This window comes from Ciona robusta, chromosome 8, assembly GCF_009617815.1.
Source record: "Ciona robusta chromosome 8, ASM961781v2".
NCBI classification, from domain to species: Eukaryota; Metazoa; Chordata; class Ascidiacea; order Phlebobranchia; family Cionidae; genus Ciona; species Ciona robusta.
The window spans coordinates 1,324,243-1,343,723 of record NC_143242.1 but is presented as its reverse complement, the minus strand read 5'-3'; the positions used below and the strand labels follow the sequence as shown (position 1 = coordinate 1,343,723).

Here is a 19,481-nt window from a genome sequence, read left to right as displayed (position 1 = left end):
ATTTTCAAATATTTTATGTTATTGATTCAAATCTGCCTCATGTGAAATGTTTACTATTAATATCCCACAAACAATCAAGCTAACAATCATTGTTTTGTGTCTTCTCGAAACCATGCATTACACGCGATCTAAGAAATACATACGTATAAATCATATATGACGTGAATGATAAGGTGAATTGATAAAAACTACCGTGCGTCATCTCGTCTGAAAAATAGCAATTGAAGTATTAAGCTTATTAAGAAAAGATTTTAAAATTGAAACGTAAGTTAACCACACCCTATTATTGCCAATACAGCGTGTGTGAAGTACACGTCCCACGTCATTCTGAATATGTATAAGACGTCTAATTATTTCTCCAAATTAGTTCAATGGCCGAACACAACCAGAGTTGGCATTCTTCTTACATAGGTGACGGAAACAACTTCTGTATCGTTTATATATGAGAACTATTTTAGGTTCGATGTGAAGAAGATAATGTTCGCATAAAATTCTATTTATTTAAGTTAGGTTATACCTATGACATAATGCTCGTTAAACGCCTAAGGCAAGTCAGCATTCACTCTCTATTCAGAACCAGCCAATCAGAATGTTCAAGATAGCATGTCGTGGTAATACCAATAACCTAAACTAATTTAGTATGTTTATAGTTATATTTGAAGTTCGTACAATTTTACGGCGAATATATATATCAAGCTTTGAGTTTATTAGGTTAAATATGAAACTATTATGTTTTGCACAGGTTTTATATTGATAGGTATTTAACTTATACACGTAAAAAGCACAAGAGGAATTTGAACAAAGTTCAGAATAAACGACGTTTGTCGCGGAGATTTAAAATGGATAGGGGAAGAAAAAAACGTGCTTTTAGCAGTTTACCCACCCCTCATGGTATAATTCTCTGGATATTTATTTTTGTTTGCGCAACATACCCAAACGGTATTGCTGCGACTGATGAAACATCCGTGAAAGTTGAAGTCCATTGGAACAACGAACAACCGTGGCAGTTACTTGGTGCTGCGGACCCCATACAAATACGTCGAGATATGGCACGAATGATGTCGGATAAATCCTACTATAATGAGGTGTTGGAGCATCTGGCTCGAGGAAAATCTCATTCTATAAAAAAGCGCCAAACAAGCTCTTCAAATTCATCGGGTTCGTTCCGCAAGTCATTTATGTGTCGACAAATTGAAAATCTTTTTTTTAATATAAGCAACGTTTTTATATTTAGAAAACCGTCCACCTTATTTCACATCTCCCAAGACAATCGGTGTAACAGTTGGGGAAGTGTCCACTGCACAAGTGACTGCAAAAGATCTTGATAGGGATAGGGTTACCATTATACTTGAATCACCTTCACCAAGCTCGTCACTTACAAGCGGTAATGTGCATCAGTTCGGTATCGTCAATTGTCAATTTAACGGCAAACTCATTGAGTAAACTATATTTCATATCTGTCTTTAAACTAACAAGGTAGTCATTTCACATAATGTAGATATCCATCAAGTATCGGATGTTTTAATTGTACATAAATGCTACTTGAAAAAAGCTACCGCAACCGTCTATTCAGTTTCGTGTCACGCGTCTCCAATTGAAATTAGTTTGTCTACGTCACGACAGGATAATTACAAACTTTAGGTTTCGGAAAGGTTTGGATTAGATAGACGTTAGCGATGAAGTTTGTAATTGTACGTCACGATATTTATTTACAATAACTTCATGCACACACAAATTAAAAACAACAGTGCTTTCAGAAAGTCACAACTTGGTTAACAGTATATTGGTATATAATCAATTTCATAGGGAAGCAATGAATCTCTCAACTTAAATCACTGATTTGGTTTTCCTTGAAAAAAGATTAGGCTGGAGTAGAATGTTGCGTAACATTTTAATCGTATGTTCCTTGCAGACGTCACTTAACCCACAACGTGATTAATTGACGCATATTATCGTTGAAATTGAGATGCGAGGTTGTGTGGAAACACAACTTGTGTAATGCGGTACCCGGTTTCAAACAGTGAAGATTGAATGCCACTATAATGAAACAAATGCCTTCGAAACCACTATGTTATGAAGTGACTCGTAAATTAAAGTAAAATTTAAAAAACGGTATCCTATATACGGAACTTGGTTGGACACATTTTGTAGAAAAACAGTCAGTTTGCCGCCAACTATACGCATAGTAGGGTGGGGAAGACGGGACTTGAGCAAAGACGCAATATTTTAGATCTCCTTTTCCGCGCCATTAAATGGCAGCAAACCCAATAAATGGCAGCAAAACAAATGTTGCATTATTATAGTTGTCATTTAATAAAGCTATGATAGTATTAATTCGTGCTATCACCCCGAAGTCGTCATATATTTTGAGTTTGAAATATTGGACACCGTGTTCTTACGGGTCTCGTCTGACCCTACTTTACTATAAATGAATGCCATGTTTTGCCCGTAAATATCTTGCCCGTCCACAACGGTAGCAGCGACGCGCCTTGAAAGCAGGGTTAGCGTTAGATGCAGGCGCGCTGAACACTGTGCCATGGCGTTGATGTATTATCATTCTTATTTTATTGTTGCGTACTTACATTATAACATAGTTTTGGTGTCAAGCGTTTATCAAGTTTCGCAGGGACATAACGCACATTTTTTGTACGACCTGAAAGCATTATGATAATAAATTGTAACTTTTACATCGAAAAGCGGAAGAGCTGACCAAATAAATTGTTTTCAAAAAATCTTTAATTTTTTAAAATATTTTGTAAACTATTTACAATAACACAATAGAAAAATTCAACACCTTCACGTGCGTTATCTGATTATTAGTAAAATGTACAAATGGCAAAGTAAAACGAGATAAACCGCTCGGATTAACATCCGATTAAAGCGGGTTTTCCTCTATACCTCTTTATAAAAGGCATGGTAATACATTGTTTCTGTTTAAAAAAAAATTATTTGGCCAAAGTTAATTCTTTTGTTAAACGTTTAGATGGCCTTTTCACATTCATTACACCACCCAATGAAAACTTTGTCGGAATACTTTCTGAGATGCTCAAAGTCACATTTATAGCAACCGATTCTAGGGGGGGTCGCACTCTGCTTCAACCAGAGTGGCAACTGTGTGGCTGCGAAAACGGTGGCCTGTGCAACTACGATATACTTGCTGGAATCAGTACCGGTCGTATATTTGTAAGTATTAAGTAAATTTGTTAAATCTAATCATTTAAAAAATTGTGTTAACCAGTTCGTTGGTTGCGAATGTGCACCCGCATATGATGGGCAGCTATGTACAGAAGATAGAAACGGTTGCAGAGGTAACCCCTGTTATGCTGGAGTTACGTGTGTTGATAAGGTAGCACCTGAAGCAGGATATTCTTGTGGGGAATGTCCATCAGGACTAATTGGTGATGGAATCACTTGTCTCCGTGAGTTGCTTAGATTTGATGAATAACCATGCTGATGAGATGTTTGCTCACTTACATATAACTATAAATGTATAAATAATACCCTTATTTTAAAAATGAAAGGATAGTCTGTTTGAAGACCGGTATTATTAATTTTGTATTTTCCTATATACTTGTTTTATGATATTTAAACTCACCAAAGAAATTCCATATAGTAGGGTGGGGAAAATGGGATATTTTTTAAAACTTCTTGTATAGATAACCATTTAATGATAGACGAAACAAATGTTATACAGTACTATTGGACAGTATGTTCTCATGGTCCAACAAAGTGCGCGGTAAAGACGTTCACTGCAGTTATGTATAGTATACCATTCGGTGTTAAACGAATACAACATTTTTTCAATGACTAGAAAAAGCATACGAATTTAAATCATCAATATAGTAACGTAGTTTAAATAAAATACAGGTTAAGATATTTCGTACAATTTGATTTTTAGCAGCAGCAATGGGCAATATGTGCTTAAGGGTCCCGTCTTACCCCACCCTACTTTTTTTTAATTAAACTAACTGGCTGTGCAGTGCTACTTATTTATATCATTGTTGCATAATATTTATTGACCTTAGTTATATAAGTGCTTAATATTTGCGCTTTATGTACTAACTGCATCGTTGCTCACCGTACTGCGCTTATTGGTTTGCTGTGAAGATGCCCCACACAACCCAGAACACGAACGAGGTATTATGTGGTGCTATTTTTCAACGAAACTTAAAATCTACTTACACTTACACGAAGGAATTGGAATACACCAAACCGTGATATTTATATGATAATTTGCAACTGTGCTTCGAGCTATATTGCGAAAGTGGGCAATTCCATTGCTTTGCATTATTAATTGCTGTTTGTATTTTTTTGTTCATAGCACTTAAAACGATCTCAGAACAATCTAATTAGTTTAACCTTTGATGCTACAGCCCAGTGTCCCCACCCTGGTAATATTAGCAACGGAGAAACAATAGGAGGAAATGCAAGTTTCGGTGATTCTCTTTCATTCCGTTGTAACCGTGGATACCAACTCATAGGAAACAGCTCCATACGTTGTCTTGACAACAACACATACAATCTCGCCGTTCCTCACTGCCAAGGTTCGTTATTTTTCTAATGCAGCTTTAATCTTAACACTTTAATGTTTACTTAGATATTGATGAATGTATGGATGGTGTTTGTGATTCAAATGCAACATGTACCAACCTTATCGGATCTGTCCTTTGTACTTGTAACCCGTCCTTTGTGGGTCCTGGAACGATATGTCGACGTGAGCATACCATATAAATATACAATTTATTGGCGAAAGTACGTATATACCAACGAGATTTATCTTTATAGCACTGGTTGAATTTACTGAGTTCTCATGTGCGACTTCCGACAGTCAAACAATTAACCTAACGTGGGATGTAAGCAGTGCATGGCGATCTACTGTGGTTATAAAACAGGTATTTTATTTCAACCATCCAGCGAATGAATGTGTGTTTGTAGTTGTATGTGCATTCTTACATTTTATAAATACACTGGTGAAGAATATTTCGTTTATGTCAGTTCTCCTATGCATGCAAACGTAGATTTTCTTGTCCATTCATATCTTATATATAAACAGTTCGTCGTCAGTTGGTACCTTGGTGAAGAACACAACCCGAACGTTCAGCAACAAATCCATAATTATGATGGTTTTGTTACGTATACAGGGAAGCTGGACGATGTTATTAACGGGGTAACTAAGTTATCTTACTTTTTATCTGTTTTTTTAATTTATTATTTCTCCCATTCATCTAAACAGACCTCTCTCCCATCGCTCGATTACGTCACACTCACACGCAACATTTACTCATATGGAATATCGGATTTAAGTCCAGCGACTGAATATCGGGTTACCGTTAAAATTATTCACTCGGAAGGTCAGGTGTATAACGCGATGAGATCATGCACCCGAGTCACCCAGGACGGGAGTAAGTATACATACGTTCAACATGACTCATCCATTTCGCCGTTTTGTTAAATCCGATTATAACCAACGTGTACAAATATCCAACAATAAAAACTGTGGCTGGCACAATATAAAGAAATAAGCGATTTTATTTTATTTGTTCGGGCACGTTAACGAAGATTTTAAATAAACGAAAAGACGGAAAGTAACCATAAATCGGCATTTGTTATAACACTTCTATTCTAAGAAGGCGTGAAACCATACAAATAGTAATATAACTACATTAAAGTTCTAATTAAAAGAAGAATTGTGCGTATAATGACACATGATCAAAATAAAAATGCCGTGATAATATCGATAAGAACTTTTCCCCCAATACCAACGACCTGGAAAGAAACGTATATACGAAAAACTAATTTATCGGACGAACTGTTTTAGTTTTGAACTAGCAGTAAATTTACTTGGTTTAATACAGTTTCTTCGGAACCTTTGAATGTAATGGTTACCAACACAACTAGTAATTCCATCTCTCTACTTTGGAACCCACCCGTTTCACCTAAGGGTTTAATTAGAAGTTACGTCATTCGGTACAATGAATCTAATTCTAACTGTTCAACCAACGATGTGACCTGCTATCACACATATTACATTCGGGTTAGTGCCACTATATTTCATACCAATTTCATTTCATAACAAACTTCCATTCTGACTCTTGTTTTTGAATATTCTTTTTTTTAAATATTAAAATTAAAACGGTTTTATGAATGTCAGGTTCCTGGTTCGAAGAACGTTGCCACTATAACCGGCTTGAACCACTCAAGTCAGTTTAGATTACAAGTGACAGCAGTAAACAAGGCGGGCGCCGGATTATTTTCGGACACTTTCTTCGTTACAACGTTAGGTATTTTAAGCTTAAACCTGATCACAGTCTTCAGTACTCACAACATTATTATTTGTTTAAGGTAAAGATGTATTGCTCCATGAAACCTCTGTAAAACTTCCGCCAAGTGAGTTTTGTATTGCAGTAATGGTTTTGTGTTAGTTTTGTACTTATTTAAGCTGCGACGCGTAATATCGACGGTCCTTTGCCCTCATGATTTTATTCCATGTTAATCTAAAAGTCGTTACTGTAGTATACGACAGAAATAAAGTTTTGTTATATTTTGTATAACCGTTTGAGCAAGGAGAACTAATAAACCATGCAGCATTTTTTCCTTTTTTTATAGTAAGTATTGGGCGGAGTAAGATGGTCCATGCTTTCATTCTTTTTTCTCGTCCCATTTGGTAGTAAATAACAAATATAAACAAAATTATACAACCGTGGCACTCGACTCTGAAACAGTGATGCTAATTGGGTAATAAGGAAATATGGGAATTGGGTGCTAAGAGTATCTTATCTTACCACACGATATTTTGATTCTTTATTTTTAGGAGGATTTTGTTTTGACGGAAGCTTCATTTTAAGTCAGCCTTGGCCTTCCAATGAGTTGAAAATATTTATGCTGCAATCAGAAATCCATAAAACGGTTTGATTGATTTTTTTAAATGTTAAAAAAACTGCTACCTATTTATTTATCCTGGCAATTTCTGCACAGATGACCTCCATCTTCGTTCACACTTTCATTTCCACGGCCGCGGTTGAAGTGCGCAATACAACAATATCTGAAGTAGATGATGCAACAATGGTATCAATGCTGGTATACGTCGACTTTGCAAACACCTCCTTAAGTATGTTGAATACTTGCGGAAAAACTGTCAGTATATTATTTGCGGTGTTATTTCAGGCTTCAACGATCTTCAAGTTTGGAAATCTTATTTGGAAACTGCGGTAAATGAAAGTGCAATGACGGAAGCAGCTTTAAGCACTATTCGAACAGACACTATATATTTCAATGGTAGATATTTTGATAGATAAATAGCAGCTTGCAATAAACATTTTAAGAATCAGTTCATATGTAATACATGCTAATTTATATTTTTGTATATACGACGTATTTTGCGTTTCATTCTTTAACCTTATTTACAGATTGTGACGAATGTAAGGGTGTTGATAAAGAAAGTCGTTGCTCAAATTACTCGGAATGTTTAAATGTACCTGGCGGTTATACATGCCATTGTTTTAGTGGGTTTCGTGAAGTCGAAGGAACAAGTGGAAAGACAGTTGAATGTGAACTTATTTTGGGCTTAGATTTTGTCACGACACCAATGTCTCCTACTGTAAGTTAGAGGGTTTTACTTACTAAATAAGCTTTTAAATAGCTTGCTTAAAACCACTTTATATTAACTTTTCGTTTAAAGTTTCAATCTTCTCGATATACTACTGAATGCACGAGAGCAAAAATGGATTTATTTATATTGGTGGAAAGTAGTAAAAGTATCGGTTTGAACAATTTTGAGCTGATAAAAGACGCAATAAATACGATGATTATGGAACTTGAAATTGGTCCGAATGAAGTACAGGTATGTAATTGATACCTATATATATATATATATATATATATATATATATATAGTACAGTGGGGGAAGATGGGACACTTAAGCACATAATGTCCAATATTTTCAAATTTAAAATGCATTACGGTTTTTGGGTGAAACCACAAACTAGTACTATCATTTCTTTATTAATTAAAAACAATTAAAGAAAATATAATAAAACACACGACGAGTTATTTAGTAATTCGCCCAACAGGTGACATTTTACAAATTCGAAAACACACAGGATAAGGCGGGACAGTTGAAAATCATTGATATTTTTGATTAATTAGTGTATTTATTATTATAGGAATATACGCAAATACCACGAAATAATACTGTACGCTTTGAAAACAAAGTTCAAACATTATTTTTTTTGCCCTGCTGCTAGAGTTTTTAACATGTTACCTATGGTATGAAAATTGATATTGTTTGAACGATATAAGGCAAAATCAAAATGTACGAAATATTCAAGTTTTGTTTATGAACTTTTGAAACTAGTTTATTCGTTCACACTAGCAAACTACAAAATTCCATCGGTTTTAGCGAGCATTTAAAAATTAGCATCTTACTACGAATTTTATCACCTGTTCAAAAAATACTGTTTTAATTTTTTCAATATTTAAAAACAGTTTCGGGTTTGACGAGCGTTTTGTAAAGTCGTGATAATACTGTCGAATAATTTTGTAACATTATGTCTTAGATTATCATTAAATTGAGGTCCGTAAAACAGATTAAGCCTCGTCTGACAAAAAAGTCTTGTCTGACAAAGTGTCTCATCTTCCCCCACCCTACTGTTTATATTCCAAATTGTTAAAACATGTTTTTTTGCTTTCTTTATAGATTGGTCTTGCACGCTATTCCAGAACGGTTGACATAATATTCGATTTTAATACATATACTTCCAAAGCTGATGTATTAGCGGCAGTATCTCGAATTTCTTACACTGGACTTGGAACTATGACAGGCCACGGTAATCTTTTATGGTAAATCAATGTCAGCGGTTTAAATACATGTTCTGTCGCAGCATTACAATACGTGGTGGATAACGCATTCACGCCAGCAAGAGGTCGTCGACTAGATCTCGAACTTCATCTTATAGTGATCACTGATGGCAGGAGCGCAGATAATGTTACAGATGCTTCGCTTGCAATGCAGAGGGTAAGTTCATTACAGTGTTGGTTAGAAGAGCATAAATTCAATAAAAACATGCTGGGGTCTACAGGTAGTTGAAGGAATTAAAGTGGTAGGCATTACGAAAAACGTTGATTACGAGCAACTAAACACCATCGCTGGATCATTTGGAGAGGTCTTTACAATTCAAACCTTTGATGAACTGACTAGAGATTTGCCTCCATTACTGTCTGAGTCACTTTGTCCAGGTAATATTTAAACAAAGCATTTTACTATATGAAGCTAGTTGCCAATATGTTTCTTTGAGTTAATTTCTATCAATTTAAATTCCCAGCAAAACTTTGCAACTCTACTGACAACTACGTCGACGTTGTTTTTCTTCTGGATAGCACAACGGCCGTATCGAACACCGTTTTCACCGATTTTGTAAACGTAATAAAAAATTACGTTCTTAACAGCACCATCAGTGAGATGTCGCATCAGGTTGGTATATTCCTTATAAATATTTGTTCATTCCATCTACAATACTTATTTTGTAACATATGCAAATATAGGTTGCCGTTGCGAGGTTTGACCGCATAGCTTGGGAAGTTATTTCTTTGTCAGAAGGTTCACAAAAAGAATATCTTCTATCTCAACTAAACTCATTGGCGCATAGTACTACTACTAGCGACCGAAAAATAGGGAAAGGTGAGTAATTCTATTTTATTGATTGCTTTGAAATTGTACGGAAATAATATTTCTGACATCTTTATGTATATTCTCAGCTTTTCAGTATGTAACAATGAACATGCTGGCACCGAGCAAAGGACAAAGATTAAGCGCTGGCTTGCACGTGATCGTGTTTACAGCGGGTGCCTCGTCTGATGAGTTCATACGTTCTGCACGTGATCTTGAAGATAAGAGAGCTACAATTCACTCTATTGCACTTGGGGTAAGTTTACGTTTATATGCCACTTTTGGCACAATCTAAACTAACTTACATTTATATAAGCTGTAACGATGATTAGTTTACTACAAGCACTGTTATTCCGTACTTTTTCGTGTGTGGGTTCGCAACAATCAATGCGAAGGTAAATTAGGGCAGTGTGAGAAAGTTATTGGGTTTGGGGAATCTTAGCGGGACATATCCGCGGTGGGTCGCCGACTCTGGGGACAATAGGACGGTAACGCTAAAACAATATTAACGATATAACTGCCGATCTTACAAGCATAGAGAATAATATGTTTAAAATGGCAAACGTATAGAGACTTTGCTTATTCAACATACTAATTATGTGTTGATATTAACCGAATGTGGTGATATTTCCAAACCTATTTGAAATGTATTTTAATACAGTTTCGATTTGTTTATTAGGATATTGCATTCAACGATTTATCTGGTTTATATACCGTGGGAATGGGACTCAATTACCATGTTCCATCGGCAAATGAAATGTCGAATCATGTAGGAAATATAAGTCAGCAGATTATACAAGCTATTGAACAAAAGTTTGTATGCTCAGGTGATTGTTTCAGATAATAAATATCTTTCTCCAACAAACATGCGCTTTCAACCAATTTATTTACAGTAATTTATCCCCCAATTGGAATTACTGTGTTAACACACAGAGAAACTGTGGCTCATGTAAGATGGACCCCAGTGGCCGACGTTGCTTCGTATGGAATACAGGTACAAAGCATACATAAATTACCAAACACTCCTATAGAAAGCACTCCTCCCATAGTTAACACATTCCATGTTTTAGTATTACTCGGAAGATAATCCAGAAAACGTGCACCTCTTCAATTACCGCTTTCCACAAATCGAGCTTAATCAACTAAAGCCTGGCACGAGATATTACTTACGAGTCCAATCCATTCGTGGTTTGATTGGCAACTATTCAGAACCTGTTGAATTTTGGACAAGTAAGTCTATGCTTTTATTTCCAGCGCCACGGTACAGTGGTTGCGCCTGCCTATATAACGATTCAGGGTACGATTGTGTGCGTATGTGTCAGTTGTTAAGATACTGCGGCAACTGCTTCAACCCAGCTGTCAATAATGGGTTGCCCTAGTTGGAAGCAATACAGAAAAAATAATCATCCGGGCAGTTACAGATATATGGTATATAGCCTACCTTGTAAGCGTTCACGCGGTGTATAGAAAACAAAACATCCGTGTTATAAGACTTTCCTTTTTTCCGTATACGTTTGTTTAAACCAAGTTACATGTATATTTTGATCTTTCACGGCCCTTTTTAATTTTGAATATTTTTTTTAAATATCTTACAAGTTTCACATAACAGCATAATAAAGATGTTTTTTTAGTTTAGCGCCTATTAGTTATTACCACAAATGTCGTAATCATTTGGGTGCGGGTTGTTATTTAATTTAGATCGTATATATGCATTCATAGCATATGTTTTACGTTTTAAAAAGCAGATGAATAAGGCTGTCTCCTATTCTTCGTTATCGTAACCGAAGAGACGAAATAAATTTCATTCATTCATTTTAGCACCGGCACGAGTAGAAGCAGTAGATGTACGCGGTGGTTTGAAACATTTAAATGTTTCATTTAATCGTGCGAATGGTGGCTCATCGTCATATATTCTGATTTTGTATGACGAAACAACATCAACAGAAATCGCACGTGAAACGTTAAACACAACCGCTGACCAGAGTGTTTATACTGTTATGTTTAATGCAAGTGAACTAAAAAGGCAAGTACCGTTTTAATAATGTTTAATATTACATCTTCGAAAAGTTCATTGACCAAGTGTTCTGGTTCTTGTTGGTTTTATTTTTTTAATGAAGTTGTAATACACGTGGCCCCCGTTTAAAATTGTAGGCTCTCATGCATATTTAAACCACAGAAATAAAAAATAATAGAACGCGCCTCTCCAATGTCGGTAAAGGAGAGAGGTGATACACTCTCTCTCTTTCGCGGGTCGTTCCCGTTTACTATTGTAGTCAATGGAATCGATGGTGTTTTATGTAGTTTTTATTCGTTTTTTGATTTAATTAAAAGTTATAAGGTAAAACAACTATTTTCTAGTTTATATATATTTCTAATAAACCGTTTGTTTAAAGTTTTTAATTAAAATTATTAAATAATTAAATTTTCCAAACGAGTGGTAAACTGTAAGCGTTAACCTACCAAATAACTATACGGCCTAATAAACTTGAGTAGTTGATGTAGTTTTTGAAATAAACAGCTAAAACCTCTTAAAACTACTATGCGCCTATCTTTTACAATGGAGACCAAGCGAAATGGGGACGGAGTTGGCGGTCACGTGAATAGAAAAAAAGAATACATCACGATTTTGGCCAGTTGCGCGTTGTACTCTTTTTTATTTCTGTGATTTAAACGTGCTGAATTTTGGGGGAACCACCATAGCGGAAATCCCCCAAACTCGTAAGAGATCTTTTTACCCCTCTTGAGAGTCATACAGGTGGAAAAAATTCAAAAAACTGCATGTTCTGGTGTTAGATATTTTTTGATGGCGTTCTTGTTGACTATAACTTTGGTAATCTTAAAGACTGTAGATTTTTATGTTTTACTATCATTAGTTTTCTTACTTTCTCACTTTCACAAATGCATGTTTACATTATCAAACAAATGTACCCTAACTATTTCCACAAATGTTCAATAGTTTGTGCACTACTTTGATTAAACTATTGTTTAAATTTGTTAATGTAAAATAGATATTCTCTCATCATATTGACCCAAAGTGGTCCTAAAACCTCTGTGGAGGCCCGATTTCCAATCCAGTTTTACATTCCACCACCACCAACTGGGCTTGGTGTACGCAGTGTAAATGAAACTTCAATAAGCATATTTTGGAATGAAAGTCCTTATTCAGCGGTAAGTTGTTTTGCTATTATAATGATGACAAAGTTTTTGGATAAAAATTAGCTTAACCAACACAATAAAAAAGGGATTTGCAGCAAAATGACAGTTCTAAGAGTTTTAAGTTAAACTAAAAAGTGTCAATTTTTTGGCACAAGCGCATTTAATGGTAGCAGCATCAAGCATCAAACACAGTATGATGCGATAAAATGGTAACTATATATACACTATTGGTATTTATTGGTGCCCCCCTTTCATTGTTCCTGGCATTTCACCCGTTTTTGTAGGCAAATTTGTGGATGATTTTTTTACTTTTGATTTGTGTTTTACATTTCCTCACTGTTTCCAATAAAACTTATGTTTTAAAATATGTTACAGGGTTATATTGTCAAAGTGACTGGTTGGTTTGAAGGAAGTGAAAAGACATTGACATTTGTAACCAATGATACTAGCTTGTTCACATCTGGATTAACACCGGGCTATCTTTATGATTTCCGTGTTGCTGCATACAACCACAGCATTGCACTCAGTAGTGAATATTCAAGACATGCCGTTACACATACACGTATGTTTTAGGTTTTGTACACCAGGATTTTTAAAACTGAGTACCACATAGCAGCGGTATGTTATAAAAAAGCTTAATGTGCCAAATCACCGCGTAATACCAATGTTCGACTTCGTGGTACAATGGTTAGTGGGCCTGCCTCTAACCTAGAGGTAATAGGTTCAAGGCTTGTGGCTGCTACTATATGTGATCGTATGTGTCTTTGGGCAAAACACTTCATAGCAATTGCTCCAAACCACTGGTCAGGGATTGTCCAAATTGTCAGGCACACATAAAAACTAAAAAAGTAGCCCAAAAATACGTGTGTTGTTTAAAATTGTAAAGTTTTTTTTAGACAAAATCATTATAACCTTCTTATTTTTGTTCAGGTCCACCCAGTATACCTTTAATTAATACTCTGGTGGTTCAAGGACATAGACCACAATTAGAAGTTTCAATTGTTCCAGCAGTGAATGGTTTGGTTGATCATTATATTCTGACTATTGCAGAGAAGAGCAACCCAGAGGATATACTTCATAGAACAGAAGTATTTTAACATTTCCTTGATAGCAGGAATTTTTTTTAATCACTTGTTTTTCTAGGTAAATGCTACAAACTTGGCACCACAGCGATTTTCAAATAATTTGATTGCCAGTCATATCTATATTGTTTATGGATATTCAGTTTCTGGAGACATGCAAAGTAGACCAACAACCACTGAAGTTATATATTGTATGTTTTGATTTTGCATTAAAATTTCTCAGATTAAAAAAAATGTTATTGTATATTTGACACTTTAAACTTATAAACAAACTATTTTTTACAGCTGGAATTTCACCACCAACAAATGTACAACTTTTCAACATAACCATGAAAAGTGTCAGGGTATTGTAATTTCTTTTTATTTAATTTGGAAAATAGATATTGTATATATTATATTTATATCGCATATTTCTAGGTTCTTTGGGATCCTTCGGTAGGTGCGACATCTTATGAAATCAACTGGATTGACATGAAAGATTCAAACCAAAGTTCTTCTCCTGTATGTATTTTAATGCTTATATAAGAATATTCTTAATCGTAGAAACTATAATCCGCAAAAACTGACACACAGTGAGCAGCTTTGAAGGTGCCATAAATTGACTAGATACGCCAGCATACAAATTCCACACCCAAATTTGTTTATCCATTATACAGCATAAAAAATTCATTTCTTTTTTATTATGAACCTGTGCAAGACAATTTGAAATATCAACACAATAAAATTACCTGCATGAATTTAAAAAGATTGTTCAAACATTTAAACATTTATTTTTTTAATTTTTACATAAGTTTGAACTTACCTAAATGTTTGAGGCCTGTATTTTTTTAACACAAGCTAATGTTGAGTATGTAACTGTATCAGAGAAACATCAAAATAAATGGAACCTCATACCAAATAACGGGACTTCAACCTGGTACTTGGTATGTTTTCAGCATCAGTGCTAAAGCAGGAAATTTGGCGGAATCTATAAGTAAAAATTTGATTGGAAACACATGTAAGTTTTGTATAACTGTTTTTAAAAGATAAATTTCTAAAATATATTATGTATAGTGCCATCCATACCACTTCGCATTAATGTTGTGTCAGAGGATCCAAGTACAGCTGTAATAACCTTTACTGCAGCTGAAGGAAATGTTGATGAATATCGCATGAATTTAACAAGAGCTGATCAAATGGAACAGTATGTCAAATAATTGTTCTAATACCTATACGCTTTATTTATTGTAACATTAAATTTGATTAGTCGGTTAGCTGAAAAATCAATCCAACAATACAACAACTCAGTATCTGGTTTTCGAGTTACCATGTTTCCATTAAAAGCTTCATACAAATATACAATCAATTTGTGGTCAACAACTGCAGAGAACAGAAGTACTGTTGTATCCAGAAATTTTACACAGCGTAAGTTTTGTTTTAAAAAAGATTCCATCCTTCTATTAACAAAAATAACAAAGTTTTTTAACGTATAATTAGCCGATGCAAATCCACCACGTATTGTAAAAGTAGATCAAGTTACTTACAATTACATCAATGTATCATGGGAAGCGGTACATGAAGCAGAATTGTAAGTTCTATTTGTTTAAGTTGTGATGCAGTCCTAAGCACAGTGGTAGGTGTTTGTAACTGAAGGATTCCTATTTGATGCTTCTACCATTATGACTGAGTGTCCTTGAGTAGCTGACTAAATTATATTTGCTTCAACCTAGTAGTCCCAAATAGGTTGCTCATATTAAAAGTCATATATAAAAAATTAATAACTGATAAAGATCATTACATGTGGACACCACATATGGTGTGCAATAGGTTGTTATAATTCTGATTTCTCCCGGCAAAAAGAGTGAAAGTCATTATTCAAAAAACATAGATTCATTTAAAAGTTTCCCACAAGCTCATTTAAAACGCATGTTGAGTAAATGTTTTACAGCTATCGGGTTTTCATCAAGAAGTTACCAAGTGAGCAACTGCAATACATTGAAACTGACCTGCAACATGCACAGTTTATCAATCTTGTACCTGGTACCAACTACACACTGTACTTTTACTCTGTCAGCAACAATGTTACAAGCGCTAATCATACAAAGTTAACAGCAGCCACAGGTACTACCACATCAGTTGTATTAAGAAGATTTTTGACTACTAAATTACTGCTTTCGCATTTAATGAAACAAAATTAAGCTTCCCTAGACAGTGACAGCACTCTCTCTGTTTTCCAAAACAATATTTCTTCAGCTGATTTGTGAAACATTTAATATTACTATATACATTTTTTATTTAGTCCAATTAAACAGGAAACTTTCCTATAAGATATCTCATACATCAAATTCACAATGAATTAATTAAATTGTGTTACAATTTTGCAGATGGATTTCCACCACCAGAGAATATACGATTTTTTAACCTGACAAGTAACTCTGTCACTGTGAGTGTTATGCCTGCCTTGATTAATAAATTTATATATTACCCCTAAACTTTTTTTTATTTCTAGATACAATGGGATTCAGTAAATAATGTAACAACCTACCGTCTTCGTCTGTACGCAAATAACGAAACAAACGAACTGGTAAACAAAAGACTGATGTTAATGCCACTAAAGATAACACTTTCTATCTACAGGTTGTTTATACCAATAACACCGAATACAAAGCCAGTAATCTTGTTCCTGGTTCATTATATATGTTTGAAGTTTTTGCCACCATTGGTGGGGAACAAGCTGGTCCTGGAAGCAGTGTTGTCATTGGATATACAGGTAAACATTTTTATATTGATGTTATACTGTATTCCAAGTCATTAATTTAAAGTCAACAAAGTATGGGAGTAGAGTTACGGTTAGTATCTTAGAGAATTTAGTTATAATTTTGAGATGTGGAATTTAAAATTGTTATATTGGAATCTTTGTTTATAGTTTTCCATTTTTACCCTGTGTTTTAACTTTGTGACAGCTTTAAATTAACTTTATTCATTCATTCATTCGTTTTCTAACAGATCCAGTACCACCTGAAAATCCAGTTGGTTATTCAACCAGTTCATCAAGTGCTCGAGTAACATTTCTACCTTCATCTGGTAATGTACAACTTTACAACATCACTCTTTTTTATGAAAACCAAGATGGCAGGTAACCTGCATTTTGTCACCGAAATGAACACAATAAATATATCTATGTTATTTTCACAGCATAGGTAAAGTTGGATCTTGGATAATGGAGTTTAATGCTTCAGTTGCTCAATACGTGTTAGAAGTTGATGATTTAAAAGCCTCATATACATATATTGCTTATTTGATTTCTGTGTTAGCCAACAAAACAAGTAGATATGTTACTACAAACTTTACATTACGTAAGTTTAAAAAAATTAATGTGTTATATTTATATTTTATACTTTATACTGTGTTTTTGTTGACAGCTGCTGCTGAACCTCCTAGTAAAGTAAGAGTAATAAATAATCAAGATGGGTCAGTAAATATTTCATGGGATGCTGTTTCTTCTGCTGAATGGTAAGAATATTTTTTAGTCTATTATTTTATCTTGAATTAATCAAATTTGTTTGGCAGGTATCGAGTCTGGGTGTATGGCCCAAATGGGAACCTTGTTTCACTGCATAATGAAACTTTTAATAATTTAAAACTCACAGAACTTGAAGTAGGAACAAAATATACACTTTATTTTGCTTCTGTTAGTAATAATGTTGAGAGTACATTCCGCTCTCAATTCAATTATACAAAAGGTGAGAATTTTTATTATTTATGAGTAATGGGAATAATTATCCCTATGATTTTCAGGGTGTACACTTTCTAAGTATACATTTTGGTATAATGAAAGTTCAATTAGGGTAAGTATAATTCCACGCACTGCAATTGAGTTTCACAACATCTCACTTTTTCATCTGGTTGGTGTCGATCAAAATCTCATAGACCACAGAAGCATTTTTGAAGTTGAAACAAATAATGTTAGTGTTTGTATTGCTAAAGTTATTGTTATGGCAGCAGTTGATATCATATGTGCCTTGTTGATTAGATCATTTTTGATTCTGAAGATGTAAAGCCAGGAAATGAATATAAGCTGAGAGTAGTTGATGACTGTGGTGTATCTTCCGTTTCTTGGGAATATCCCCTTCGTTTACGTAAGTTACAAACTTAGTGTCATCTTAGAATAGAATATACAGTGCTTTTCTTTAGGCACTTTTTTCCCAAATTAGAACTCTGTTTCATGCACCTTGTGCCAGCTTACAAGTTACCAAGAATGTAGTTTTGTGGTTGATTATTTGTTTTTTGTTTTTTCAACTTTTTTTTTAATGGCCGAAAATTTAACATTCCATTATTAACCACTTGATTGAAGCAGTCTTGTCCAATGACATATATTCCCTTAAGCTAGCAACGACAACCCCCTGACAGCACCAGGGTATACATGTTTTTATTCATTTTGATACTGACTGTTTTTACCAGTACTACAGTTTTTTAGCATATTATTTACACATTTGTTGCTATAAAAGACACACTCTATTTATTTCATTTTTAATTGTATATATTATATTTCAGCTCCCATCAACAGACCCTCTCCAGTGCGAATTAATGCCATCCGTGATACAACTGCTGTAGTGTCGTCATTTCTTGCAAATGTAGAAACCATTATTTTTGTATGTATGTGCAATTATTTAAAATTATGAGTTTTAACCATTTAACATGCCAGATTACTGATGATTATACTGGAAATGAAACTACAATATTGAATGCTCAACCTAACCACCAGTTAAGAAATCTGGTTCCAAACCGATCATATCAAGTCTCGGTAGCTTCAGTTATTAAAGGTGTCATGAGTGAGAGAAGTCTTCCAATAAGTTTCCGAACAGGTACCACAAAGATATTATATAACAAAAAATCGATCTATTTTAAGTTTAAAGCTAACATATGTCTGCTTACACGAAAAAGTGTGAACATTGTTCAAATGTGTATGCTCTTATTAAACTATTAATTTATAACTGACACACAAGTTTTAATTTATAGTTCCCGGTGTTTCTCGTCCACCAACCAATATGATCACAGTGGGCACGGAACCTACCAAAGCTACAGTTAGTTGGCAAACTGTTGCAAGCGCAGAAATGTGAGTATGATTTGGTCGTGTATATTTTAAAACATAACTTAACATCCAATTGCAGGTACCGAGCTGAGTTGTTTGAACAATCTAGCCATAATCAAATATCTGTTTTGACACCAGTAACACCCAGAGCTCAGTTTACCAACTTGGTTCCAGGAGGAAAATATTATGTTTTGCTATATTCGATACAAAATAGTGTTCTTAGCAGTCCTAGTGTGCCTGTTTCATTCACTACACGTAAGGTTTTCTTTTTGTTTAAATATTTTTCATATTGCTTATGGCATTATTTATATTTTGCAGCTTGCAGCAGTGTGGGATTGAGAATTACCATCCTATCATTCAAAGTTAGAGTAGCCGTAAATGGAAACTCATTGTTGAAGCACACTATTTCAATTTCACAAATAAACAATGGGAATAAAACAAAGTTAGAAACAAAGCAGTTAAATCCTGGGAGTTTATTAAATGTAAAATGACAAATATATATTTTGC

At 34.5% G+C, this 19,481-nt stretch overlaps 1 protein-coding gene across 6 annotated transcripts in view; it reads left to right on the top strand.

The window, feature by feature from the left end:
* The first annotated feature begins 689 nt into the window (after positions 1–689).
* The window catches only part of LOC149732051 (uncharacterized), a 125,472-nt gene continuing 106,680 nt past the window's right edge, over positions 690–19,481 (top strand). For 4 of the 6 annotated variants that reach the window (XM_089882143.1, XM_089882144.1, XM_089882142.1 and 1 more), the window contains exons 1-53: positions 697–1,158; positions 1,235–1,384; positions 2,984–3,183; positions 3,239–3,419; positions 4,108–4,137; positions 4,374–4,544; positions 4,598–4,714; positions 4,786–4,892; positions 5,054–5,167; positions 5,234–5,402; positions 5,856–6,034; positions 6,152–6,281; positions 6,343–6,387; positions 6,812–6,906; positions 6,976–7,108; positions 7,165–7,275; positions 7,407–7,597; positions 7,679–7,840; positions 8,697–8,826; positions 8,881–9,014; positions 9,079–9,235; positions 9,322–9,470; positions 9,542–9,677; positions 9,755–9,921; positions 10,345–10,492; positions 10,559–10,659; positions 10,736–10,895; positions 11,484–11,688; positions 12,674–12,833; positions 13,197–13,383; positions 13,752–13,909; positions 13,965–14,094; positions 14,189–14,247; positions 14,321–14,404; positions 14,768–14,900; positions 14,957–15,086; positions 15,150–15,307; positions 15,380–15,470; positions 15,831–16,003; positions 16,267–16,325; positions 16,392–16,466; positions 16,520–16,652; positions 16,889–17,018; positions 17,078–17,238; positions 17,305–17,395; positions 17,453–17,625; positions 17,681–17,847; positions 17,916–18,021; positions 18,437–18,534; positions 18,588–18,747; positions 18,902–18,998; positions 19,054–19,229; positions 19,293–19,456. In XM_089882143.1, coding sequence (XP_089738269.1) covers positions 840–1,158; positions 1,235–1,384; positions 2,984–3,183; positions 3,239–3,419; positions 4,108–4,137; positions 4,374–4,544; positions 4,598–4,714; positions 4,786–4,892; positions 5,054–5,167; positions 5,234–5,402; positions 5,856–6,034; positions 6,152–6,281; positions 6,343–6,387; positions 6,812–6,906; positions 6,976–7,108; positions 7,165–7,275; positions 7,407–7,597; positions 7,679–7,840; positions 8,697–8,826; positions 8,881–9,014; positions 9,079–9,235; positions 9,322–9,470; positions 9,542–9,677; positions 9,755–9,921; positions 10,345–10,492; positions 10,559–10,659; positions 10,736–10,895; positions 11,484–11,688; positions 12,674–12,833; positions 13,197–13,383; positions 13,752–13,909; positions 13,965–14,094; positions 14,189–14,247; positions 14,321–14,404; positions 14,768–14,900; positions 14,957–15,086; positions 15,150–15,307; positions 15,380–15,470; positions 15,831–16,003; positions 16,267–16,325; positions 16,392–16,466; positions 16,520–16,652; positions 16,889–17,018; positions 17,078–17,238; positions 17,305–17,395; positions 17,453–17,625; positions 17,681–17,847; positions 17,916–18,021; positions 18,437–18,534; positions 18,588–18,747; positions 18,902–18,998; positions 19,054–19,229; positions 19,293–19,456 — 7,344 coding nt within the window. In that variant the 5' untranslated portion in view covers positions 697–839. Of the gene's footprint in view, positions 1,159–1,234; positions 1,385–2,983; positions 3,184–3,238; positions 3,420–4,107; positions 4,138–4,373; positions 4,545–4,597; positions 4,715–4,785; positions 4,893–5,053; positions 5,168–5,233; positions 5,403–5,855; positions 6,035–6,151; positions 6,282–6,342; positions 6,388–6,811; positions 6,907–6,975; positions 7,109–7,164; positions 7,276–7,406; positions 7,598–7,678; positions 7,841–8,696; positions 8,827–8,880; positions 9,015–9,078; positions 9,236–9,321; positions 9,471–9,541; positions 9,678–9,754; positions 9,922–10,344; positions 10,493–10,558; positions 10,660–10,735; positions 10,896–11,483; positions 11,689–12,673; positions 12,834–13,196; positions 13,384–13,751; positions 13,910–13,964; positions 14,095–14,188; positions 14,248–14,320; positions 14,405–14,767; positions 14,901–14,956; positions 15,087–15,149; positions 15,308–15,379; positions 15,471–15,830; positions 16,004–16,266; positions 16,326–16,391; positions 16,467–16,519; positions 16,653–16,888; positions 17,019–17,077; positions 17,239–17,304; positions 17,396–17,452; positions 17,626–17,680; positions 17,848–17,915; positions 18,022–18,436; positions 18,535–18,587; positions 18,748–18,901; positions 18,999–19,053; positions 19,230–19,292; positions 19,457–19,481 lie in introns of all 6 variants that reach the window. The other 2 variants (XM_089882146.1, XM_089882145.1) reach the window with 2 other exon arrangements.